At 49.0% G+C, this 27317-nt stretch overlaps 1 protein-coding gene across 4 annotated transcripts in view; it reads left to right on the forward strand.

Annotated features, from left to right (window-relative positions):
• The window catches only part of AK8 (adenylate kinase 8), a 138983-nt gene extending 122195 nt beyond the window's left edge, over positions 1 to 16788 (forward strand). For 2 of the 4 annotated variants that reach the window (XM_005902740.3, XM_070378772.1), the window contains exons 12-13: positions 12601 to 12681; positions 13778 to 16785. In XM_005902740.3, coding sequence (XP_005902802.2) covers positions 12601 to 12681; positions 13778 to 14015 — 319 coding nt within the window. In that variant the 3' untranslated portion in view covers positions 14016 to 16785. Of the gene's footprint in view, positions 1 to 12600; positions 12682 to 13777 lie in introns of all 4 variants that reach the window. The other 2 variants (XM_070378774.1, XM_070378773.1) reach the window with 2 other exon arrangements.
• Positions 16789 to 27317: the final 10529 nt, after the last annotated feature.

Raw genomic sequence — 27317 nt, forward strand, 5'->3', positions numbered from 1 at the left:
GACAAGACACCCGTGCAGTGAGCTTATTAGTGCAGATGCCTGGCATGTAGAAATTATATAACGGTTTGCAGTGATGATAATGATGGTGATGCTGGAGATTCATGTGCGGCAAAGGGTTAAAATTGAAGCCAAGAAGTAAAATGCTTTTGGCTAGACAGATTCGTGGAGGAAACTTCCAGCTGTGGAAGGGGTTAAAGCCAAAGGTTTTCTGCAGCACCTTATTAAAAAATATCTGGTGGAAAAGTCGAGTGGAGATTCTGATGGTGGCTGGGAGATGCTTATGTGGCTCTTCACAGGGCAGGTCTTCCCGCACCATCTGTCACTGAGGGAAACTGGCTTTGAGAAAGGAAACCTCGAAATTAGCTCACCTCACCCTCCCTCGGCTCCCTGTCTCAGGGGACCTGTGACAAGGGGATGCACTTTCCCAGGTGGCCCAGGGGTCCAGATCTTGTACACTCTGCTCTCTGTCCTTGGAGCAAATTCCTGCTCCTAGAGCAGTGCCCAGGGCAGGTCTGCCCAGTAGCAGGGTGCCAAGAGGGAGGCATGTGATGGAGGCCTCCCTGGAAGAGCACCTGCCCCATCTCCTGCCTCAAGTCCCTCCCAGCCGATCAACTTAGAGTGGAGGAAGGTGGCTCTGACTCCAACTGACTCTGCAGCACAGCCCAGAGGGCTAAAACCTAGATACGTGTTCCGAGTTTGGGGTTTGTGCTGAGCGGTGGATGCCAAGGCCCCCCTTCCTCCCTCCCGTGTCCCTCCTCCCTTCCTTCCTTCCTCCATCTTTCAGCAGATTCATGATGGGGTGCTGTGCTCAGCTGCATGAATACTGTGGCTGGCTGCCTGGGTTGGCATCCTGGCTCCATGACTGTGTTAGGTGAAGTTCTCCAGAGAAATAGGAACAATCAATGTGCATTATATCGGGAGAAAAAGATTCTTTATAAGGAATTTTGGCTCATGTGATTATGGAGACTGACCAGTCGCAAGATCTGGGGGTTAAGTCCGCAAGCAGGAGCTTCAGGAAGAGCCAGGAGGCAGGAAGGCTGAAGTGGGATCCAGTGAGGCTTTAGGATGGGGGCACAAAAGCAGTGTCAATCCCATCCCCACCCCACTAGATCTGAAGGCAGGAAAAGTCAGTGTCCTTGATCAAAGGCAAGCAGACATGAGGAATTTCCTGTTATTCAGGGGCAGGTCAGCCCTTTTGCTCTATTTGGACCTTCAACTGATTGAGTGAGGCCCACCCACACTAGGGAGAGCAATCTGCTCCATTCATTCCACTAATTTTTCTAAAAAATTATTTTATTGGAGTACAGATGATTTATAATACTGTATTAAATTCTCCTGTATTCCACTGATTTAAATGATGAGAGACACTCTCACAGACACACCCAGAATAATATTTGACCAAATATCTGGATACCCTGTGGGCCCATTCAAGTGGACACACCCAGTTAGCCATCACGGCCACCTTCTAGCTGGGACACTTTGACAAGTTAACCCTCTCTGTCTCTCAGGTTTTCTTCACCTGCTGTGAAGGAAATGATGATAATCCCCTTGTTAAGGTCATGATGAGGAGCTCTGACCTAAGGTAGGTCAAGCCTTAGAAGACTGCCTGCCATGTAGGCCCCATGGGTGTTCAGTCTTATTATCACAGTAAGCAAATGGTATGAATTTTCATATTTAATCCTTAACTCTGTGAGGTACTTTTGTTTTTTAATCCTTGTGTATGGAGACTCGGATGGTAGGACAGCTCCCACAGTGAGCTGGCAGGTGGCACTGGAGCTTGAACCCAAGTCTTTCTGACCTCGGAACTCATGTCCGGGCCTGACAGCCTGGGGGAGGACAGGCTTGCACACAGGAGGTTGCATTCATTTCAGTGGGACCGAATACTTTGAGGCCCATGGTGACTTTCAGGGCACCTGTCTCAGGTGGAGTTCCCCCCGGAAGCAGAGGCTAAAACAGCCATGCGGTGGGAAAGCTCAGTGAGCAGATAACAGCTGAGCTGGGCAAAGGGACTGAAGCTGGAGGAGGCAGGCTGACCCAGCCTCCTTGATTCTGTGGGGGCTCCTTGCAGGGGAGGGCTGCGTTGGGCAGGCCCTGGTACCCCTCTGTGCTTACTCACTGGCCACGGGCCACCCCCAGAAGACTGTGACCCTGCTCAAAAGCTTGGGTTAAAAATGTCCATCAGTTGGTGAATGAATAAACAAAATCTCGTCCAGCCATACCACGGAACACCATTTGGCCATAAAAGGGGATGAAGTTCTGACACATGTTACAATAGGGACAAATCTTGAAAACACAGGCTGAATGAAAGATGCCTGGCATGTAGGGGCACATGGATAGTCTGTTATTTTTATGTGTTAAGCATTTGATATGCCATATGTTTAACCTTTAAAATAACCTTGTAAGTTCCTTTTTTTTTTTTTTTTTCATTTTCCTAATTGCAGACTGGAAGGGCCATGCCTCATATGATTCTGTTTGTAGTATGTGTCCAGATGGAGCAGATACACAGAGACAAAATCCAGACAAACAGTCGCCAGGGACTGGGAGCTGGAGGGTGGGGAGGGCCTGGTCACGGGTACAGTGTTTCCTTTGGGCATGATGAAAGTCCCCCAAACTTACACTGTGTCAGTGCTTGCCCTCTTTGTAAATCTAATACACTAAAAAGAATTATGTTGTATACTTCTGAGGGGTGAATTGTATCTTAGTTCACGTGTGCATGTTAAGTCACTCGACCCAGGGATCGAACCCGGGTCTCCCGCACTGGGGGCAGACGCTTTAACCTCTGAGCCACAGGGGAGCCCCTTAAGTCACTTCAGTCGTGTCCAACTCTGTGACCCTATGGACGGTGGCCCACCAGGCTCTTCTCTACGTGGATTCTCCAGGCAAGAATACTGGAGTGGGTTGCCATGCCCTCCTCCAGGAGATCTTCCCAACCCAGGGATCAAACCCACATCTCTTACGTCTCCTGCATTGGCAGGCAGGTTCTTTACCACTAATGCCACCTGGGAAGCCCCACCGTATATCTCAGTAATCATATTTAAAGAAAAAAAGAACACGGGGCTCAAGTCTTGCAAGGTATTTACAGCTGGAAGAGGTCAGCTGATCTCACTCCTTACAGCTGACACACAAATTCTTTCTCGAAGAGGGGTCTGCTGGAGCATCCGGGTGTCAGCCACACCACGGGGCCCTGAATGTTCACCAGCCCCGATGTTCCTCTGGGACTGAACTGGGGTCCACATCGGCGTACTTAGTGGTTGACCAGCTGTTGATCAGCTGATCAGTGGTTGATCAGTATTCCCACCGTCAGAGGGGACCCCGAGGCAGCCAGCAGTGGCTGCAGGCACTCTGAGCACCTGAGCACTCTCGCCTACTCTGAGCACAGGTGGAAGGAGCAGTGTGGCTCCCGGCCAGCGGCCAGGGATGACAGGTCTCCAGGAACATGCAGGAGCCTCTCACAGAGGAGGAGCCCAGCTGGGTGGTGAGCCAGGCCCCTCAGACACAGACCCGGAGCTGAAGGACGACCAAGGGAAAGGCAGTGAAGAGTGTGGGTGACCAGTGGCCCCTGAGAGCCGCTGTGGCTCCGCCCAGCTGAGTGCCCCGTAGCGATGGCTGACTTGCTGAGCATGAGTGGGCACGAGCAATGTGGGGCAGTGTTGGAGGGAGTTTGGACACTGGGCCTGCGTGGATCTGAGCAAAGCCAGAATTTTCAGAGTCCTGGTGTCCACACACATGCAGGCTGAGAGCCATTGGTAGAGATGGCACCCTGACTGGGCACAGGCTGGCTAGTCTTGGAGTGAGGCTCTGGCTTGCTTTCCAGGTATCTACTGTCATCTTCAGCTGAAACTCATTTGCCTTTCTCTTTGGGAAAAGTTTGCAGAACTTTCTGGCTTCCAACGACATGCGGTTCATGACCGTCCAGGAAGGGTCTGGGTGGCCACGTGCAGAGGAATTATTCTCTTTCTTCCCAGTGGTGATGGAGGCAGGCATTTTTAGAGGACTCAGGAATGGAGGCCGATTATGCAGGAATCTGACCCTCGGGTCACTCTCCTTGCACCAGACTGCTGCATTTTTGCATGGCGTGTGCTGTACAGCCAGGCGTGCTCACTAATTTCCCAGTTAATGACAGTCATGGAGACTGTTCTCCCTGCCCCTGGAGAGATTTTAGACACTGGCAGGGTAGATCTGCCGCTATCAATTATGAACAGTTTTAAACAAGAAATGGCCAGCCGGAGCCTCGTTTTTTTTTTTTTTTTTAAGGAGCAGGGAGGGGACACTACAGCTGCTACCAAAGGGCAGGAGGCATGGTGCGTGGGGGTTTAAAACGAGGTTGAGATGTCTGGCCTTTTGTTTTCAAATTGTTCTCTTGTCAGAGTGAAACTTACGCATAGTGAAAAAATTAAACTCTGGCCAGGGCCTTCCCTGGTCTCTAGGGCAGCCTTGCATCCAGACTCCGTGCAGCGTCACGTTCTCCTGTGCACCGTATTTTAGGACGGTCATGGTGGCAATCTGCAGCCTGGACCCGCGGCCAGGAAGGCCAGGGACTGATCCTGTTGAGCTGAGGCTCCCGTCCCCGTGAGATGGAATCCGGCCTTCCACAGCATCACAGCCGGCTCCCTCCCGTGCGAATCCGTTCATTCGCTGCACGTTTATTCAGTCCTCACCTCTTCCCTGCACGAGGGCATAGCACAGACCTGACGACCCAGCGCCTTGTCTTCAGACAGCTCACCCCAGGGTACTCAGAAGTGGGGATCCTTCTGCAGCTGGCCCAGTTCTTATTGTTCTAAATCCGGTTTTTAAACACTATTTTCATTTATTTGGCTGCATCAGACCTTCGTTGCAGCACGTGGTATCTTTCACTGTGGCACGTGGGCTTCGGTGCCCCACAGCACATGGGATCTTAGTGGATGGAACCCACAACCCCTGCTTCGCAGGGCAGATTCCTAACCACTGGACCACCAGGGAAGTCCCCTTGCTTGTCTTTTGGTTTCGGATAGCTTGTGCCCAATTTGCTGCCCTCTCTAACCACTCTCTGCCATGTCATCTTTCTTCATGCTGTTCTCGGCTACATCCAGCTTTCACTCCCACGAGCGTGCTCCGAGAGCGTACACTTCTCACGCTGCCATCCCCAAACGCAGCCGCCTCTAGACGTGCCGCTGCCTGTCCCTGACCCTGGCCCGGGGGAGGCCTTGTCCTGGGGAGTCCACAATGATGGTTACGCCTGCTTTCTGCTACCTGATGGCTCCACAGCTCACTGTCACGTGAGAATTGTTTTGTGACGGCTTCGACGTTGCCTCCGCTCTGATGTGTCAGGGCACAAACTAAAGATGAACAGACCATTCTAGTGTTTTGTGTCACTTTGCTTTTTTTCTCTCCCTTCTCTCTGTTCTCTGTTTCACTGGCAATCATTGCGAAGTTCCCTTTGAGATAAGACCCCTTGATTATTCCGGAGCCTGAGAGCCGCTGTTCCCTGCGCTGCAGCCGCACAGGAGGGCTCTGAGTGGCAGAGCTGAGTCCTGGTTTAAAGTGCAGACGGTGCTGCTGCCTTCCAGACGGCTCAGCGCACCCTCTGGGCTTTGAAGACACAGGAGAAGGAGGAGGCGTTCAAGCCTGTTTCAAGAAATGGTTTTCCTGGACAGATTTTCCCAATTTGAATATCAAATTTGGAAATGGAGGTTACTAAGGGATCTATTTGTGCCTCCTCCTGTATGTTGTTAGTTGTATATATAATTCACATTTTTATGTATTCTCGATGCAAATCCAATCCCTTATCAGGTATAGGTTTCACAAATATTTTCTCCTTGTTTATGGTATCTCTTTTCATTTCTGTAATGTTTTTTGAAGAGCAGAAGCTTTCAATTCTTGGGCTTTTAATAAAATCTAATTTATTAATTTACAAATCTATGGCTCATGATTTTGGTGTCATATGTAGGAAATGTTTAACCCAAGGTCACAGATTTTCTTCTAGAAGTTTAATAGTTTTAGGTTTATATTTTATCCATGATTTATTTTGAAATAATTTTTGTAGATGGCGTGAAGTGTGGGCCAAGATTATTATCATTATTTGCATATGAATGTCTAATTATTCCAGCACCGTTGGGTGAAAAAAAGATCTTTCTCCTTTGAATTGTGTTGGTACCTTTGTTGAAAAGATCATATTTGTACGAGTCCATTTCAGAACAGAACAGAACAGAACAGACTCTTGTTCTGTCTTTTTAATCCATCTGTCTAGCCTTTGGCTAACATGCACACTGTACTACTGCAGCTTCATAGTAAGCCTTGAAATCAATTGGTTCTTCTTTTTCAACATTTTTTAAGTGATTCTAATTCTTTTTCATAAACATGTTCCATATAAAATTGACTTGTGTGGAATCTTAAAAACACCTTCTTGGAATTTTGATTAGAATCGTATTGAATCTGTAGATCTGTTAGGATTGACATTTTAACCGTATTGAGCCTCTGAGTCCATGAACATGGTATAGCTCCCGATACGTATTTAAGTCTTTGGTATCTTTCATCAGTGTTTTGTAATTTTCACCATACGGATCTTATACGTATTTTGTTAGCTTTACATCTAAGTATTGTAAATGGTACTTTAAAATTTTAATTTCCAACTGTCTATTGCTAGTATCTTGAAAAATTGTTTTACTTTTTCTTTATTGATTTTGTATCCTGTGTATTCACTAAACCCACTTATTAATTGTAGTAGCCTTTTTAAAGATTCTTTAGGGCTCTAATTAGATGATTCTGTCATCTGCAAATAACAGTTTTATTTCTTCCTTTTCAATTTGTATGCTTGCTATTTCTTTTTCTTGTCTTATTACACTCTCCAGGACTTCCAGTAAGATGTTGAATAGAATTCATGAAAATGGACATTCTGCCTTCTTCCCAATCTTAAGGGAAAAGCACTCAGTCTTTCACCATAACATATGATGTTAGCTGTAATTTTTTGGTAAATTCCTTTTATTAGATTAAAGAGGAAATTTCCTTCTATTTATAGTTTGCTTAGAATATTTACCAGGAAGTGACATAAAATTCTGTAAATTGCTTTTCTACATCTATTGAGATGATTATATAGTTTTCTTCTTTACTCTCATAATATGGTTATGTGTTAGTTGCTCAGTCGTGTCCAACTCTTTGCAACTCCATGGATTGTAGCCCACCAGCCTCCTCTCTCCATGGAATTCTCCAGCCAAGAATACCAGAGTGGGTTGCCATTTTATACTCCAGGGGATCTTTGCAACGTTAGGTATCAAAACCAGGTCTCCTGCATGCTGGCAGATTCTTTACCATCTGAGCCACCAGGGAAGCTTATACTGACTGATTTTTGAATATTGAACCAGATTTTCATTACTAGGCTAAACCTCATTTAGTCGTAATGTAGTATTCTTTTTTATGTGTTGCTAGATTCAATTTGCTAATATTTTATTGAGTATTTTTTGCCTCTGTATTCATGAGGAATATTGGTCTATAGTTTTCTTATAGTGTCTTTGTCCGGCTTCTGGTATCAGGGAAATGCTGCCTGATAAAACAAGTTGTGTTCTCTTATTTTCTATTTTCTGAGTTTTTATAGCATTGGCATTTTAGTTAGTGTAGAGTTAATACTATCAGCCCTGGGTGTCCTTTGGAAGGACTGATGCTAAAGCTGAAATTCCAATACTTGGGCCACCTCATGTGAAGAGTTGACTCATTGGAAAAGACCCTGATGCTGGGAGGGATTGGGGGCAGGAGGAGAAGGGGACGCCAGAGGATGAGATGGCTAGATGGCATCACCGACTCAATGGACGTGAGTCTGAGTGAACTCCGGGAGTTGGTGATGGACTGGGAGGCCTGGCGTGCTGCAATTCATGGGGTTGTAAAGAGTCGGACACGACTGAGAGACTGAACTGAACTGGACTGAATACTATCATGTGGTTCATTTTTTTTAATTCACTTATTTGGCTGCACTGGATCTTGCATGTGGCAGGAATGATCTTTCTCTAGTTGCACCACATGGGCTTCAGAGTACATGGGCTCAGTAGTTGTGGCACACAGCACGTGGAATCTTAGTTCCCTGATCAGGGATTGAACCCACATCCCTGCACTGGAAGGCAGATTCCCAACCATTGGACCACCAGAGAAGTCCTGGTTCACATTTTTCAGTCCATTCATTTGTTTGTATACATATGTACATTCAGAACCTCATTAAATGATAAGTTTTTTTTCAAGGGCGGAAATCCCCCTCCCCCCACCTTCATCATAATATCTACACACTGCACCATAGTGCTTCTTTTTAACAGTGTTTCTTGATTTGTATTTATTTGGCGCACCAGCTCTTAGTTTCGGCATTTAGGATCTTCAGTCTCCCTTTGTGGCGTGTGGGGGCCAGTTCCCTGAGCAGGGACTGAACCTGGGCCCCCTGCATTGGGAGCACAGAGTCTTAGCCACTGGTCCACCAGGAAAGTCCTGTAGCACTTATTTTTTATTGTGGTAAAATACACACAACATGAAATTTGCTGTTTAAACCATCCAGCGTACATTTGAACGGTGTTAAGTACGTTCTTGTGCAACGCATCGCCACCATCCATCTCCAGAACTTCTCCACCTTCCCAAACGGAAGCGGTCTCCACTAAACAACAACCTGGGATTTCTCCTTCTTCCCAGCCGCTGGCGCCCACCATCTGCCTTCTGTCTTCATGAATTTGACTAGTCTACACACTTCATTTAAGGGGCATCATACGGTATTTATCCTTTTGTGTCTGACTTCTGTCACTTAGTGTAACGTCTTCAAGGTCCGTCCATACTGTAGCAGCGGTCAGGATCCATTTCTTTCCAAGGCTGTCTAATAGTCCACTGTGGGTGTATGTCTCGTTTTGTTTATCCACTCATCTACTGACGGACATGTGGGTTTTTGCCCTTTGGCTCTTGTGAATAATGCTGCAGTGAACTTAGGTGTGCAAATATCTGTTCAGTCTCTGCTTTCCCTTGGTTTGGGTGTATGTCAGAAGTGGAAAGGCTGATCACACATTGCACCATTGTACATTCTTACTGCAAGGCACAAGGCTTGCACTTCCTCTGCACCCTCATCAACCAACCCTGGTTATTTGCTGGGTTTTTGATAATAGCCCTCCTGATGGGTGTGAAGTGGAATATCATTGTAGTCATAGCAAGAGTGGGTCAAGAGAGCCCAGCAGCCATCGGGCATCTGACGTCAGTGTCCTGGGTGACAGCCTATGAGTCCTCCCCTCTTTGGGGCTCAGTTTCCCCATCTTTTGTACACTGAGCAGACTGGATCAAAGCTATGGTTCTAAGAATTGACTACATACTACAGTCACTTGGGGAGTTTTTAAAAATCTCCATTCCCAGACCTTACCTCAAACCAGTTATAGCAGAATCTCAAGGGCTGGGGCCCAGGTCTCAGTATTCTCAGAATTCCCCTGATGTTTCCAAGGTTTGGCCAAAGTGAGACCTGAGGGTACAGCCAAGCTCCCCACACCTGCCCAAGCATAAGAATCACCTGAGCTGCTGACTTACAAATATAGGTCTGCCAGTCCCTCCCCTAGAAGTTTTGGCTTGGTAACTCTGGGAGGGGTGCCCTGTATTTATTTTTTTTTATAATTTTTATTAAATCATTGGGAAAGACCCTGATACTGGGAAAGATTGAGGGCAGGAGGAGAAGGGGCAACATAGGATAAGATGGTTGGATGGCAACCATCCAACTCAATGGACATGAGTTTGAGCAAACTCTGGGAGATAGTGAAGGACAGGGAAGCCTGGCGTGCTGCAGTTCATGGGGTCGCAGAGTCAGACAAGACTGAGCGACTAAGCAACAACAACAATAGCTGGTTTATAATCTGTGTCAGTTTCAGGGTCAGAATCTGTATTTTAGACAAGCCCTCCCGATGATTCTTAACATCAGACAAATCTGGGAAACACAGGATCAGAGCGGCCCTTCTCCAGCAGCAGTGTACGCACAGATCACTGTGGATCTTATCAGCACTGGTCTGCGATTCAGTGGGTGGGCCATGGGGCTTGAGTCCCAGCTGCTGCTGCTGCTGCTGGTCTGGGGATCCCACTTGGAGCAGCGGGGGATTAGAGGCATGCACCTTCCATCTCCCTCCTGAGGCAGCCCTGAAATTCTGCAAACCCCGAAGCAGGTGGTGCTCCCGCCCCTGGTGAATCCAGGCATGTAGACCAGGAATGTCTCTGCCCAATGCACCCTGCTCGGACTCTTCTCTGCTTTCACATTCTGTCTTTCCTGGCTGTTATTGTAAATGAGCAGCATAACACCCCAAACCAGCAGGTGGGGGCCCACACAGGACCGTGCACCTCCACAGAGCTGCGTGGGCTCCCTGCTCCTCTCCCCAGCACCTGGCTCTGACATCAGGGTGCGTGAGCCTGGCTAATCAGAAGCTTCCAGCCTCTGGAAACCCAGCTCCTCTGCAGCGAGGCTTTTCCCAATGATGTGTTTCAAGTACCAATTTGGTGTCTGTGCGCTTCTGATCTTGCCAGCCTTTCACAAGGCTTTCTCTTGAATGACAACAAATGGTCTTCATATGCTGGGTTAAAATCTTTCAGTTGGGGCTGTTTGTTTATGAAGCAGCATCTATTATCACGGATTTCCAAACTAGCTTCCTTTCTACTGGCGTCGGCATCCAGAGCTACACCGTCAGCCCCCAGCCGTGGTGACAGACGCGTTTCGGTGTTGCTGTTGGGCCTCGGGAGTTCTGGGGGTACAGGGGGGCAGCATGTTTGGAGAGTAAGGGATGAAAGCACATGGAAAACGCCTGTGCACCCTGTGCTCCGACGCTCCCGACTTTGTGTGTTTTATTTGGTGGCTCTTATCCTGGGAATGGAGATCTTTGTCAGGAACGTATGCGGGGAAGATTTCCATGGCTGCTGCCACACCGCCCCCTCCCGCCTCCCCTCCCCGGGATGAGCTCGCTTGGTGTGGTGGTAGCTTGCAGCTTTCACCAGATACCAGCTCCTTGGCAACTGGGCAGATGTGAGCCTCAGCAAACAGCATGGGCAAAGCAAGGGAAAGAGAAGAAAGGGAGTGGGAGATGCCAGTCTTGAATGGAGAGTATTTGCCTCACATTTGGTTTACTTTTTGTAGGCAGTAAAGTGTCTGCCTATAATGCAGGAGACCCAGGTTCAATCCCTGGGTTGGGAAGATCCCCTGGAGAAGGAAATGGCAACCCACTCCAGTATTCTTGCCTAGAGAATCCCATGGATGGAGAAGCCAGACTGAGTGGCCAGACAACAACAGGCTGATGTGCCACGTATCCATTCATCCTCTCCTTCACGTGTGTTTCCTGAGTGCTTCCCAGGTCTCAGGACGCTGGTCAGGGGCTGATCATTGATCTGGCCCTAGAGGTGACACCTGGGCCCAAGAGGCTGGTCTGGGGCCCCTGGGGACCGGGGCCCTACTGGACCCATCAAAGCTTGGCCTCTTGGCAGCCCCATCAGCACATCTGGTGAATTCCTGGGGGAGGGGAGGGCCTTCTTTTGTTCACCAGCTTGGGGGAAGGCAGAGGATGCATGCTGAAGACTCCCACCCAAGAGTGAAGGCGGGAAAGCTCTGAGTACAGCAGGCACTCCATAAATGCACGTATGAATTACAGCAATGAATAAACAGTAAAGTGAGCAACGGAATATTCCAGAACTTATTTAAAAAAAACTGAGATGGTTTGACCCTAGAAGGCAGGGCCTGGATTAGACCTGTGTGCAGGAGCCAGAACACGTGGTCTTTTGGCCTCCCCCACCCCCCACCCCGCCCCCGGCGCGCACGCCTCCCTCCTGTCCCATTTGCCTCGAGACTGACCCCGGGGCCGGGTAGCTCTTCGTGGCAGGGCCTGTCCTGCAGGCAGTGAGGTGCTGAGCTGTAGCCCTGGCCTCCACCCGCTAGGTGCCAGTTGCGCCCCCTCCCCAGTTGTGACAACCAGAAACGTCCCCATACATTGTCCAACATCTCAGGCGGATTCTTTACCAACTGAACTATCAGGGGAGCTCAGCAAAAAGCTCAGATGGTAAAGAATCCGCCTGCAATGCAGGAGACCCGGGTTTGATCCCTGGCTTGGAAAGATCCCCTGGAGAAGGAAATGGCAACCTACTCCAGCATTCTTGCCTGGAGAATCCCATGGACAGGAGCCTGGAGGGCTACACTCCATGGGGTGACAAAGAGTTGGACACGACTGAGCAACTCACACACTTTTGCAGGTGAGGAAACTGAGTCTCAGAGAGGTTGTGTTTGTGGCCTGAGGTCACACAGAAGGTCCATGTGGAGGTGAGAGTCTAACCCGCATCTGTGTAATTCCAGGGAACTCACTGGTCTCCCCCAAGGATGGGGCATTTGCTCCCCACAGCTCACCCCCTATCGGGTGCCTCTCCCCACCACTGCCCTGGGAGTGATGGCGGCTGGGAGCTGTCCCTGAATCAGGAGGTGGAGAGCTTCCGCAGCGGGGAGACCCCACCTGCATCTTTCTCTGGTGACCAGCCAGAGCCTGGTGCCCCGAGTCCCGAGTCAGGGCCACTAAGGCTCTGCCCACTCTGGGGCTGAAGCCCACCCTGGCCTCGAGTCCAGCCTGCGGTTCCCCCCAGCAGACATGGTGCCTCTTCTCCCTGCAGGGTGTTTTTCCTGAACGTGCCATTCGATTCTGTCATTGAGCGGCTGAGCCTGAGAAGAACCGACCCCATCACAGGAGAAAGGTCTGTGCCAGCCCTGCAGTGGGTGGCCCTCCGAGGGCTCCAGAGGCCACGCCCCACCGGGGACCCTCCTCTCGATCTAGCTGACGGGTGTCAGGGCGGGGCTGCTCCAGGGATACTGCTGGGGACAACTGACAGAAGATTCTAGAAAGGGGGTTCACCCAGCCAGCTCCTCCACACTGTCTGCCGACCCTCTTTTCCTGGAAGAGCAGCAAGAAAAGGAATGTCCGGGCTGTACAGCTGTTACACTGCTCACCTGCTCTGACCCGGGCTTGGCTCTGACCCCAGCGTGTCACCGCAGTGCGTCCCTGACGTGGCTGCCGAACAGATGCGTCCCCTTGGGAACAGCGTCACCTGTGAGCCCTCCCGTGGCTATAGGGGCTAAATCCTGGGGTTTCCCTTGCATCTGACCAAGTCCAATCGCTGTGTTGGTAGTGAAACACAGTTTACAGTCCCCACGATTGCGAAGAGGTTGAAGCCCCCATCTTCCCAGTAACCAGGGCCCTGTTTCTTGGTAACTAGACCGCATTTCTCAGGACAGAGGAGGAGGGGCAGGAAGGAAGCACCAGGATTTTCCCGTCACCGTGTGCTGGGGGATGTCCTCTCACTGACCCGTGTCACATGAAACGGCCTTTGTGCTGCCGGGGCCTCTCCCCCAGGGACCAGGGCACTTCCTCGCATCTCCATATGCCTGGTGTTATCATGTCCCATCCCCTATTTGACCGCGAGCTCCATGAACACAGAGGCGACGTCTCACCTGCCACTGGGTTGTCAGTAGCAGCTGTGTGCTAGGCGTGCATGGCAGGTACCTAGTATCATTTGGAAGGAAGAAAAGAAAGGAGAAAGGAAGGAAGGAACAAGAGGAATTTGGCCCTTAATATTTTACTATCTTCTGTCCTATTACTGATCCGTGACCTTCTCTCCTGGGAAGGGGCCATGCTGCGGGTTTCTCCGTGGCTCTCAGCCTAGTCAATGGCTGGTACAGAGTACATGTCTGCTGCTGATGGTCATGGGATCCAGCCTCTCTCCTGGGAAGGGGTCCCTTCTCGCTTGTCCTCTGAGCTGGACCAGGGCTCACTGGCTTCCCCGCCTCTCGCAGGTACCACCTCATGTACAAGCCGCCTCCGACCATTGAAGTCCAGGCCCGTCTCCTGCAGAACCCAAAGGATTCAGAAGAGCAGATCAAGCTGAAAATGGATCTGTTCTACAGGAATTCCGCTGAGCTGGAGCAGTTCTACGGGGATGCCATCACCCTCAACGGGGACCAGGACCCGTACACGGTCTTCGAATACATTGAGAGTGGGATCATTAATCGCCTACCCAAGAAAGTCCCCTGACAGGTTTTGAGCTGGGAGCATCCCTCAGGAAGACGGAGTTAGCCCTTCACCCCCAACCTTCTGGAAGATCAGCCAAGCCAATAAAGTGCTGGGTACAGTCTTGTGGGTCCTGGAGGTGGCCAGAAGCTGGCCTTGTTTCGGGGTCTGGGAACGCAGGACGGGCGCAGCCCGGGGAGGCAGTCAGGTTGACCGTGGCGGGCCAGGTCAGACCTGGGATGCGGTGTGGCTCCAGCGGCCATGCGCTGTGCGCCCTGGGGTTGTCGCTGGATCCTCATTTCTTGCAGCCAAAATGGGTAAAAATAGTCCCTGCCTCACAGGGCTGCTTTGGGATGAAACGAGATGACAGGAAAAGCTCTCAACATAAAGCCCAGCACACGCTGCACTCTCTGTGCATGTTGTTCTACCGAAGCCACTGTCTCCAGAGCAGCCTGCCCGGTAGAACTCTCTGGAATGACTGATGTGCAGCCAACACAGCGGCCGTGAGCTCCAGGGGACTGTCGAGCACAGGGAACGTGGCCATTGCCACTGAGGAGCTGTTTTTTACAATTGTCCTTAAGCTTCTCTAATTTAAGTATGAACGGCCGCATGTGGCGAGGGGCTGCAGGGTCAGTGCAGTTCTAGACACACGCGGCTGCTTCTAAGACTTGCTGGAAGCCCTTGGAAGGCCTGCCTCTGGGTCCCGCAGGGCCCACAGCACACAGCAGGGACCCTGGGGGACAGGACAGTGACATCTCAGGGTGACAGAGCTCTTGATCCTCTTCCATGAGCTTCCCCCGCCCCCGATTATTATTATTATTTTATCTTGTTAGAAAGGTACTTGGATGATTCCCACTGAAGCTGCAGAGGGTGAGTGACTTGCCCGAGGTCTGTCAGATCCATGGCTACACCTGAACCCAGCACTCCGGGGCTCTCCGCCTGCAGGCCTCAGGGGGCCTGGCCAGCCAGGGTCCAAGACAAGGACTCGAGCTCCTGGGCTCTGGGTGGTCAGGGACTCTGGGTCTAATGGCTAAAGCCCCTTCCAGCCTAGGGCAGCCCAGAGTCCCCCCAGCAAAGATCTGACCCTAGCAATGGCCGTTGTGACCGCTGGCAGCCGGCTGCTGGGGCCCATGGAGCCAGGCCTCCGGGCCTGCCCTCTGGCCTCTGCCAGGGTCACGGCAGGGTGAACCCCTAAGGCCTTGGCCAGACCTCCCAGGATTAGGCCCCCTCTCTAGAGGCGGCATCCGGCCACAGCGCTTCCCCCGTGCCTAGTGGCCCCGCCCCCGACTCTCTCTCCATCCTGCCCAGGCACTGGGTGCCACCTCTTGACACTCCATCAGGCCTTCCCCTGCCCCTGCCCCTCCCCTTCCCCACCCCACAGGGAACAGGGCATCTCCCCCCAAAGCCCCCTGACTCTGGGATCCTGCCCGTGGAGCCTCCTCAGGCTCCGGAGGCCCCAGGAGAGGTCTCGGGTCCAGACCATAAGGCCAGGCTGCTGTGCTGTGCTGAAACTCTGCCCACGTGTACCCAGCACCCCCGATTGCAGGAGACAGAAGATCGGGAGGGTGGCCAGCACCAGCCTAGCCAGGGGTCACTCCCCTTGCTCTGCCTGCCCTGCTGCGTGTCGTCCTGGACACCAGAGACCGCAGCCCCAGTTTACTCTCCAATGGAACCCCATCCCGATGCAGATCCGTAGCTCAGGACATCACAAACACTTGTTCCGCTCACACAGCACTACTTGCTCTGTGCACAGCCTCCTCTCTCTCTGCCTGCCCCGCCCCGCATAGAGCAGCTGTCCTCGCTCTGTGGGGCAGGTGATGTCCCCACCAAGAGCCTGGACTGTGAACCCTAGCAGCCTGGGTCCCCATGCTGCTGTGTGGCCTGGAGAGAGTTACTTCACCTCTCTGGACCCTTGTAAAATGAATGAGAAGGGTCGCTGCCTCCTAGGCAATACTAGGCACATACTGTGGGATGGAATGATGAATACATACACCAAGGCTAAAAATAGGGTGTGGCAAATAGTATATACCATAAATGCGGTTCTTCTCATTGGGGTTCTCACAGCTCTCCTTGAGGTCAAGGCTGTTTTTCTTTTTTTATCCCTAGATGAAGAAACTGGGGCTCAGAGGAGTCCAATAACTTGTGGACGGCTGCATGTGCTAAGTGGCAGCAGGGGTCGGGACCTGGGTCACTCGCTGCTCCCAGAACTCCAGGAGATGACCCGCAGGCCGGTGCTTTGCCCTCAGTCGCCTTCGGGGTTGCTAAAGGCATCCGGACTCGCGGGGCCCCCTGCCTTCTTCCCTCCACCCAGGTGGACGAACGCCCCCGGAGCTCCTTCCCGCCGCCTCCCAAAGGCCCCGGCGTCCCCGATGCCCCGATGCAGGGCCTCGGTTGGGTTCCCGCGCCGCCGCAGAGCCGGAAGGCGCGGGCTTCATTGAAATGCGCCCGGCGCGCGATCCCGGGCGCTCCCCTCGGGTGTGCGCTGCTGGGGTTGGCCCGACATGTTCCCGCTCATGTAGCTCGCTCCCTCCGAAGCGACGAGCAAATGACATTCGTCCTCCGCGCCCCTCCCCCCAGCCAGCTGGAGAACATTAGCATCCGGTCCCAGCCGCAGCGATGCCGATCTGGGGGCTTTCCGGCCCAGGAGAGGCCCAGTCCTGTGGCTGGAGGGGAAATGTCGTGTTAATTCCCAGATGAGGGGCTGTGCTTGAAGTTAAACTCTGAGGTTTGATTAAGGTTAACTTGCAAGAGAACAATCGTGCTTTTGTCGTCATTAAAGCAGTCCCCTCGTTCATCTCCAGCCTCTTTTCCTGTTGTCACTACAAGCTCTCCCCTCCTTCTCTTACACCGGAGCCCCTGGTCCCGCTCTGTGTTTGTCCAGCCCCTCCCTTCCCTGATACCCCCGGCACTGGGCGATCCAGACGCTCTAGAGGATCCTTTGGGGTTTCTGCCCGTCCCCACCCCGCAAGTGTGTCTCCTGTGGGACCTGGAACTGGTTGCCGCTGCTGAGCCCATGCGTATGTATACCTGTGCTTCCTCTGAGCCGGCCAATCAGCTTCTCTCTCCCAGGAATCTGGGAAGAGAAGAGAGGGCACAGGTCCCTCTCCTCCTGTGGCTTGGGGAAAGAAGAGGATGCTGGGGTTTGTCTGGCCCATGCGCAGCACAGCAGAGCAATTCAAGTTCATCTGGAGGAACCAAGAGAGAGGCAGACACATGCCCGCCCCATTCATCCCACAGGTACTTGTTGAGTGCCTACTGTGTGCCTGGCACTAAGCATACAGCAGACGGGAAAAAAGACAAAAAGCCCTGTCCTAATGAGTCTTGTGTGCGCGCATGCTAAGTCGCTTCTTCAGTCGTGTCTGTGTGACCCCATGGACTGTAACCCGCCAGGCTCCTCTATCCATGGGATTTCCCAGGCAAGAGTACTGGAGTGGGTTGCCAGGCTCTCCTCCAGGGGATCTTCCTGGCCCAAGGATCAAGCCTGCGTCTTTTATGTCTCCTGCATTGGCAGGCGGATTTTTTACTGCTAGTGGCAACTGGGAAGCCCCATTGAGGCTTTGTGTGTGTGTGTGCTGGCTAAGTTGATTCTGTTGTGTCTGACACTTTGCGACCCCATGGACTGTAGCCCACCAGGTTCTTCTGTCCGTGGGATTCTCCAGATGACAATTCTGGAGTGGGTTGAGGCTTACATTTTACCAAAAAAAATGACAGAAATGAGAGAGAAAAAGACACCACCCAATTTCTGATAGTTCCTAAGATCCATCTCTGCCCCTAGGTCCCCTGAAACAGCCCTGCACCCTCCCAGCCAGCTCTTTTTTCCATAGGGGATCAGATAAGGTTCCTGGGCACAGTGCATAGAGTGTGTGCCCAGGGCCAGGCAGCAGGTGGCAGGGAATTTAAACGTAGTCAGGACTCACAGGAGACCCCCTAGGGGAGGTGACGGTGGCTTGGGGGCTGACTTCTGAGGCACATGAGAGTTTGAAGGCACAGGAAAAAGTGACTATGAGTTGATCATGGAAATGCTGCCATTAAAAAATTGAAACATGATTATTTTTATTATTCAAATGTTAGCTTATAAAAAAAAGCCAAGCAGTACATCAGAAGCTCATCCCTTAGGAAGGAAAACTCCCATCCTCTCCACAATAAAATCCTTAGGTGTCATTCGCTGGAGATAACTGTATTTCAAAGTCTGAAGTAGATGGATGGATGGATGGATGGACAGATGAATGAGTGGACAGGTGGACAGATAAGTGGTATAAATACACCGATGGGATGGTATTTTATATATTGCCCTGTAACCTGCTTTTTTAAAAACTGTGGTAAGAACCCTGAACAGATCTACTCTCCTGAATTTTTCAGCATACAGTACAGTGTTGACTCTAGGCTTATTGTTGTGAGTGACTCTCTAGAATTTTTATTCCTCTCGGGTAACTAAAGCTCTGTACCTGGGGAACAGCAGCACCCCACTCTCCTCCCCCAGCCCCTGGCAGTCCCCGGCCTGCTCCCTGCTTCTGTGAGCTTGACTATTTCAGATCCTGCATGTCAGTGAAATCACGCAGTACTTGTCCTCTGTGGCGGGTTGATTTCACCGAGCAAAATGCCCTCGGAGTGCACCCACGTCGTCACATAAGCCAGGCACCTTTCTTCAGCAAAACGCTTTCCTGATTTTTTTTTCCCCGCCAGCCATTCAAGGCCATCAAATAAGGTACCAAGTCACCAATGTGGTCATTCCTTCCCCAGGGCAAGAGGGCTGGGCTTGGTTCTCAGCGGTCACTTCTGCTCAACCATAGACTGGTTTTTAGTGATGGCCATGTGGTGAAGTCCAGCGTTTCCTGTCAAGCTCTCGTTGCCTTTGCAAATCTTTCCCACCCGGACAGGATGACACTATAGTGTAATTTACGTGTAAATAGCCAACAGAGCACTAACTGAGTCATACTTCAGAAACCGTGGGACCCTCCACTGATCTCTAAGAGGAGAGGAAGAACAAGCAGGGACCAGCTCACAGGCCCAGTGCACTGAACCTGCCGCCTTGGATCCATGGGGAGGTTGAACCACAGGTGTGCCCGAGTTGGGGTCTCCTTTGCAGTGATAACTTTATAAGCTCTCTGCAAAGCCACCAGAGCTTGGAGGTCGTGGTGTGTGATGGAGAAGATGCAGCAATGTAAACTTTCCAGCCACATCAACTTTATTGAGATATTCCCATATCATAGAAATTGTTCATTTAAAGCAAGAATTCATTCATTTAAAGTGTATTAAATGCAGATGAGGGTCCCTGTGAGAGCTGCCTGCACACCCCCCCACGAGTTTTTAATGAGACTGTCATCACAAAGTGCTGGAGCCAAGACAGACACTGGAACTCCCCTGCAGTGCTGGGGGGCGGGAGCATTGGTTTAACCATTCACAAGACCGTGAAGCAGATGTCTACCCACGCTGCTCATGGGTGCCTGCCCCTCGACCTGGCATTCCTCTCCTAGTAGTGCCAGGAAAAATGTGTGTGTCTGTATACAAACTTGCTAACAGCAGTTGTGTTCGTATTAACCCTAAACTGGAAACAATACTGTCTATCAGTTGTGACATATTACACAACTGTGTAATAGATTTGTGACAATAGAACAAACCCCTGATAAAGGCCCCAGTGCAAGTGAGTCTCACAAGCAGACCTGGAAGACTCGATGTTATGATCTGATGTGGATGAAGTTCCTGAACAGATACAAACACATCACTGCTAACAGAAATCAGAAATAACTAAGACCGCTGAGTGGATCATTGCCAGAGGAAGGGCGTTGGTGCCAGGAACCTTCTGGACGCCGTCAAGTTTTCATCAGTCTGGGTAGAAGTTATGCCCAAATCTTGAGCCATACACTTCATTATGTATATGTTAATTAAAAAGCTGAATGCATTTGGGATAGGCCTAAATGGCAGCACACGTGGATATGTGACTGAGAAGTGTGAACGAGGCATAACCGGACATTTTACAGAAGAAAACACGACCAGCCGACTGAATATATTAAAAAAACCCTACCTTGTTAGTAACCGGGGACGTGCACACTGTACTGGGATGGTGCCACATGCTCCCAGACTGGCAATAATCTAACAGCCTGGCAGCGCCTGGTGTTGAAGGAATGTGGAGCAACGGGAACTCATGCAGACTGCCAGTGGGGGCGGGGAAGTGACCAGCTTTGGAAGTGACCGGGGTCACCTGGGAGAGTGAAGCCGCAGTGTGTGCACGCGCATGTGGAGGAGCACCATGAGAGGTTGCACGTGAGTTCACAAGTGTGTTAGCATCCCCTGAGGTGTTCACGCAACTTGGAGCTTCTCAGAGCCTGCCTCCGGCCGCTCAAAAGACGCTCGCCTCCTTGGGTGCAGCCAGGCATGGGCACCACTTTGAAAACATTTTTCCAGTTATCCAGCACATATCTGGCTACTGGCCTGGTGAGGAAGCTGAAATGCAAAGAAGGGCAGAGCTGAGAGAATCAGAGACTCAAGGACTCAGACCTGGGGCTGGATTGAGCCCCCCCCAACACCCGGCCTCCCCTGAAATCCCGAGAGACTCTTGGAAGCACCTGTCTTTAACAATCACCCCACTCTTCCAACACTGGTCCGTGTCTCCAGTGAGCAGACCTGGGCGGCAGATGTGATGGTCTCTTGTCGAAGCGTCACAGCTGGAGGACCATCCCCGCTAACACGGTCATTGCCTCCCTCTCACCCCTGACTTCCTTGGCTTGTTTGAAGGAGAAGACAGGGAAAGGAGGAGACGATAACAGAACCTGAATGTGGAAACATAGCCAAGGATGGCGTTAGCCATGGTTGTGGGCTGGCTGCGATCCTGGCAAGGATGGGGTCCTTCCTGTTAACTGCAGAGAGATGCCCTTTGAGTCCTGGGCTTCTCTCTTCCGCTTAAAAGCTCTTTAGTTCATGTTTGAGGACCATGGTTTGTAGGGTGAATCAGTGTCCCAGTATCCACAGGTCTGAAGGCGTTGTGGGATTTTCAATGTTAAAACCTGACCAGTCTTGGACAAACTGGCATGAGTTGGTCACCCTACCAGGCTGATCAAATCTGGGACCCAGGGGCCAGCTGCCCTCATGGTTGGAGATACTTAGCAAAGCCTGCGGCAGAGCATCAGTGACAATCCTCTGTACTCGTGGTCACAGCTGCTAAGGAGGAGGAGGAGGTAAGGAGGAAAGGAGGGACAAACTCCAGCAGACCCAGGAAACCCCTTCCTTCTGCAGTGTCCTTCCAGCACCTTCTATTGACAAGCTGAGCATCGTGCTCATTGCAAAGGAGGGACGCTGAAGGAGGGAGCCCTTTAGAGCCGAGGTGGCACTGAAGGGTGTCTGGAGCTGAGCATTGAGCATTCAGTAAAGCAGCACACGTGTATCATGGACCTGCTCCTTTTTTACTGCTGTGTAGTATTCCTTTGTGTGGATAGTCTACATTTTTTAATATATTTACCTATTGATGGGCATTTGTGTTGTTTCCAGGCTCTAGAATATTATGAACAGAACTGTCATACACATTTATATCATTTTTTTTGAGGGTTCTTTTTCTATCCAGAAACCTTGCTCAGTTCAGTTCAGTCGCTCAGTCGTGTCCGACTCTTTGCGACCCCATGAATCACAGCACACCAGGCCTCCCTGTCCATCACCAACTCCCGGAGTTCACCCAAACTCATGTCCATCGAGTCGGTGATGCCATCCAGCCATCTCATCCTGTCGTCCCCTTCTCCTCCTGCCCCCAATCCCTCCCAGCATCAGAGTCTTGTCCAATAAGTCAAATCTTTGCATGAGGTGGCCTAAGTATTGGAGTTTCAGCTTTAGCATCAGTCCTTCCAAAGAACACTCAGGACTGATCTCCTTGCAATTCAAGGGACTCTCAAGAGTCTTCTCCAACACCACAGTTCAAAAGCATCAATTCTTCAGTGCTCAGCTTTCTTCACAGTCCAACTCTCACATCCATACATGACCAAAGGAAAAACCGTAGCCTTGACTAGACGGACCTTTGTTGGCAAAGTAATGTCTCTGCTTTTGAATATGCTCTCTAGGATGCTCATAACTTGCCTTCCAAGGAGTAAGCATCTTTTATTTTCATGGCTGCAGTCACCATCTGCAGTGATTTTGGAGCCCAAGAAAATAAAGTCTGACACTGTTTCCACCGTTTCCCCATCTATTTCCCATGAAGTGATGGGACCAGACGCCATGATCCTCGTTTTCTGAATGTTGAGCTTTAAACCAACTTTTTCACTCTCCTCTTTCACTTTCATCAAGAGGCTTTTTAGTTCCTCTTCACTTTCTGCCATAAGGGTGGTGTTATCTGCATATCTGAGGTTATTGATATTTCTCCTGGCAATCTTGATTCCAGCTTGTGCTTCTTCCAGCCCAGTGTTTCTCATGATGTACTCTGCATATAAGTTAAATAAGCAGGGTGACAATATACAGCCTTGACATACTCCTTTTCCTATTTGGAACCAGTCTGTTGTTCCATGTCCAGTTCTAACTGTTACTTCCTGACCTGCATACAGGTTTCTCAAGAGGCAGGTCAGGTGGTCTGGTATTCCCCTCTGTTGAAGAATTTTCCACAGTTTATTGTGATCCACAGTCAAAGGCTTTGGCATAGTCAATAAAGCAGAAACAGATGTTTTTCGGGAACTCTCTTGCTTTTTCGATGACCCAACGGATGTTGGCCATTTGATCTCTGGTTGCTCTGCCTTTTCTAAAACCAGCTTGAACATCTGGAAGTTCACAGTTCATGTATTGCTGAAGCCTGGCTTGGAGAATTTTGAGCATTACTTTACTAGCATGTGAGATGAATGCAATTGTGCAGTAGTTTGAGCATTCTTTGCCATTGCCTTTCTTTGGGATTGGAATGAAAATCTCACTTAATTCTGAAAATTTACCAGTGGGTTCTTTTATACTTTTTTCATGCCCAGTCATATTGACTGAGAATATGGTGACTATTTTTTCCAATTTTTATACCTGTCTCTTTCTTCCCTTATTGCAATAGCCAGGACCTATAGTACAATATTGAGTAGGAGTGCTAATAGCAAGTCTCTTTTTTTTCTTGTTCCTGATCTCAGTAGAGTTCTCAATATTTTGCCATTAAGCCTAAGTTTTTTAGATATATTTTATTAAATTAGGAACTTAACTGTTCCTTTTCCAAGATTGCTGAGATGGTTATTTTTTAAAAAATCATTATTATTGAATTTCATTGATCTTTTTCCATCTTTTGAGATGATCACTTTATTTTTCTCTTCATTTGCTGTAGTAAACTGCAATGATTGGTTCTTTCTGGTTCATTTCTAGAGTAAACTACTTTGGTTGTGATGTAGTATAATTTTTGTTGTTGAGTTGCTAAGTTGTGTCTGACTCTTTGCGACCCTATGAACTGCAACATGCCAGGTTTCCCTGTTCTTCACTATCTCCCAGAGCTTGCTCAAACTCATGTCTGTTGAGTCAATGATGCCATCTAACCATCTCATCCTCTGTTGCCCCCTTTTCTTCCTGCCTTCAATCTTTCCCAGCATCAGGGTCTTTTCCAGTGAGTTGGCTCTTGCCATCAGGTGGCCAAAGGACTGGAGCTTCAGCATCGGTCCTTCCAATGAATATTCAAGGTTGATTTCCTTTAGGATTGACCAGTTTGATCTCCTTGCAGTCCTAGGAACTTACAAGTCTTCTCTGGGACAGAGCAGCAATGATGATCCTCTACAGTGGTGGTCACAGCTGCTGAGTAGGAGGAAGAGGATAGGGAGGAAGGAAAGGAAGGACAAAATCCACCAGACCCAGGAGGCCTCTTCCTTCCAGTGTCCCTTCCACACCCTCAAATGACAAGCTTAACACCACAGTTAGAAAGCGTCAATTCCTTGGCACTCAGCCTTCTTTATTTTTATTATATATTAAATATATTTAATCATATATATAATGAATCCATTTTGATAATCTTTGTTTAGGAGTTTTGCATCTAAATTTTTGCTTGTCTGTAAGACTGGCTTTGTCTTGTTTGGGTTCACACCAAAGCAGATCCTGGGACAAGGAGGGTCTTGGGAACTGGGAGGTGATCCTAGGAAATACGTGTAGGGATGGGAGACAGGAAAGGGAAAGAGGTCAGTAAAGTCTAGGTTGATGGGCAGGATACTACTGTAGGTTACCAGGTGCATCCCATTGGGGGATCCTCCAAAAAACCATGGGAACACCCCTTGAAATCATCCCTCCCAGGGACTAACCCTCATTTCTCATTCCCCATTGCTTTAGAGTTGCCCTCAGGGGAGTTGACTCCCCAAGACTACTGCTATCTGGCAACCAAATAAGTCCCTGGGGTGCCAGAAGAAGCCCTCAGACAGGAGAGGAGAGAAACCAATGCTCAAGCTGAGAAGGTGTCAGGTACTGCTGACACTGCTACCACATCTAACTGTGGACTCAGGGGAGTCACGAGCATATGTGAGAGGTATCCACAGTTTCTGCTACCATCCACCCCTTTGGCTGCCCACATAATGTCCTTGCTGGAGCTGTTTTAGGGTAGTGGCCAGCACAATCTTCAAAGCAAGCTTTACAGAAGAGAATTAGTATACAAAAGACCCAAATAGACAAAACAATCTTGAGAAAGAAAAACAGAGCTGGAGGAATAAGGCTCCTTGACTTCAGACTATAATACAAAGCTACAGTCATCAAAACAGCATGGTACTGACAGAAAAAGAGAAATACAGATCAACAGAACAGGGCAGAAAGCCCAGAGATAAACCCACACAAACATGGTCAACAAATCGATGACAAAAGTGGCAAGAATATAAAATGGAGAAAAGACAATCTCATCAATAAGTGGTGCTGGGAAAACCGGACAGTTATGTGTAAAAGAATGAAATTAGAACACTCCCTAATACGATACACAAAAATAAACTCAAAATGGATTTAAAAAGGATTACTAGAACCAGCCCTTTCTAATGGCAGAAAGTAAAGAGAAACTAAAGAGCCCCTTGAAGAGGGTGAAAGAGGAGAGTGAAAAAGCTGGCTTAAAATTCAACATTCAAAAAATGTTGGAATGCGTGGAATCTGGTTCCATCACTTCATGGCAAACAGGGAAAAAATGGAAACAGTGACAGGTTTTATTTACTTGGACTCCAGAATCACTGTGGACAGTGACTGCAACAATGAAATTAGAAGACACTTGTTCCTTGGAAGAAAAGTTATGACAAAACTAGACAGCATATTACAAAGTAGAAACATCACTTTGCTGACAAAGATCTGTAAAGTCAAAGTTATGGTTTTTCCAGCAGTCATGAATAGATGTGAGAGTTGGGCCATAAAGAAGGCTGAATGCTAAAGAATTGATGCTTTCAGACAGTGGTTTTAGAGAACTCTTGAGAGTCCCTTGGACTATAAGGAGATCAAACCAGTCAATCCTAAAGGAAATCAACCCTGAATATTCACTGGAAGGACTGATACTGAAGCTGAAACTCCAATACTTTGGCCACCTGATGTGAAGAGCTGACTCACTGGAAAAGATCCTGATGCAGGGAAAGATTGAAGACAGGAGGAGAAGGGGACGACAGAGGACAAGACGGCTGGATGGCATCACCAACTCAATGGACATGAGTTGAGCAAACTCCAGGAGATAGTGAAGGACAGGGAAGCCTGATGTGCTGTAGTCCATGGGATCCCAAAGAGTTGGACATGACTGAACAACTGAACAACAATAGTCAGTGACATTGAACATTTTTTTATGTGCTTTTTGACCATCTATATGTCAAGGCTGTATATTGTCACCCTGCTTATTTAACTTCTATGCAGAGTACATCATGAGAAATGCTGGGCTGGAGGAAGCACAAGCTGGAATCAAGATTGCCGGGAGAAATATCAATAACCTCAGATATGCAGATGACACCACCCTTATGGCAGAAAGTGAAGAAGAACTAAAGAGCCTCTTGATGAAAGTGAAAGAGTAGCATGAAAAAGCTGGCTTAATGCTCAACATTCAGAAAACTAAGATCATGGCATCCGGTCCCATCACTAGATGGGGACACAGTGGAAACAGTGGCTAACTTTATTTTTCTGGGCTCCAAAATCACTGCAGATGGTGACTGCAGCCATGAAATGAAAGTTATGACCAACCTAGACAGCATATTGAAAAGCAGAGACATCACTTTGTCAATAAAGGTCCGTCTAGTCAAGGCTATGGTTTTTTCCAGTGGTCATGTATGGATGTGAGAGTTGGACTATAAAGAAAGCTGAACACCGAAGAATTGATGCTTTTGAACTGTGGGGTTGGAGAAGACTCTTGAGAGTCAGTCCCTTGGAATGCAAGGAGATCCAACCAGTCCATCATAAAGGAAATCAGTCCTGAATATTCATTGGAAGGACTGATGCTGAAGCTCAAACTCCAATACTTTGGCCACCTGATGCAAAGAGCTGACTCATTTGAAAAGACCCTGATGCCTGGAAAGACTGAGGGCAGGAGAAGGGGATGACAGAAGTTGAGATGGTTGGATGGCATTACCGACTCAATGGACATGGGTTTGGGTGGACTCTGGGAGTTGGTGATGGACAGGGAGGCCTGGTGTGCTGTGGTTCATGGGGTCGCAGAGTTGGACGTGACTGAGCGACTAAACTGATGTCTTCTTTGGAAAAATGTCTATTTAAATCTTCTGCCTAGTTTTGGATTGGGCTTTTTCTTTTCTTTTTCTTTCTTTTTTTTTGATATTGAGCTGTGTGAGTGGTTTATATGTTTTGGAGATTAATTCCTTGTCCGTTACATCATTTTCAGATATTTTCTCCCATTCTGTATGTTGCCTTTTCAATTTATTTATGATTTCCTTTGCTGTGCAAAAGCTTTTAAGTTTAATCAGGTCCAGTTTGTTTTTATTTCCATTACTCTAAGAGATGGATCCAAAAAGGTACTGCTGTGATTTATGTCAGAGTGTTCTGCCTTTGTTTCCCTCTAGGAGTTTTATCGTGTCCGGTCTTACATTTAGGTCTGTAATCCATTTTGAGTTTATTTTTGTGTGTACTTTTAAAGAGTGTTCTAATTTCATTCTTTTATATGTAGCTGTCCAATTTTTCCAGCACCACTTATTAAAGAAGTTCTTTTCTCCATTGTATATTCTTTCCTCCTTTGTCATGTATTATTGGCCGTAAGTGCATGGGTTTGTCTCTGGGCTTTCTATCCTGTGCCAATGATCTGTATTTCTGGTTCTGTGCCAGTACCATACTATTTTAACAACTGTAGTTTTTTTAGTATAGTCTGATGTCAAGGAGCCTTATTCCTCCAGCTGTTTTTCTTTCTCAAGATTTCTTTGGTTATTTGGAGTCTTTTGTGTTTGCACACAAATAAAAAAATTT

Source organism: Bos mutus, chromosome 11 (genome assembly GCF_027580195.1).
Source record: "Bos mutus isolate GX-2022 chromosome 11, NWIPB_WYAK_1.1, whole genome shotgun sequence".
Classification (NCBI taxonomy): Eukaryota; Metazoa; Chordata; class Mammalia; order Artiodactyla; family Bovidae; genus Bos; species Bos mutus.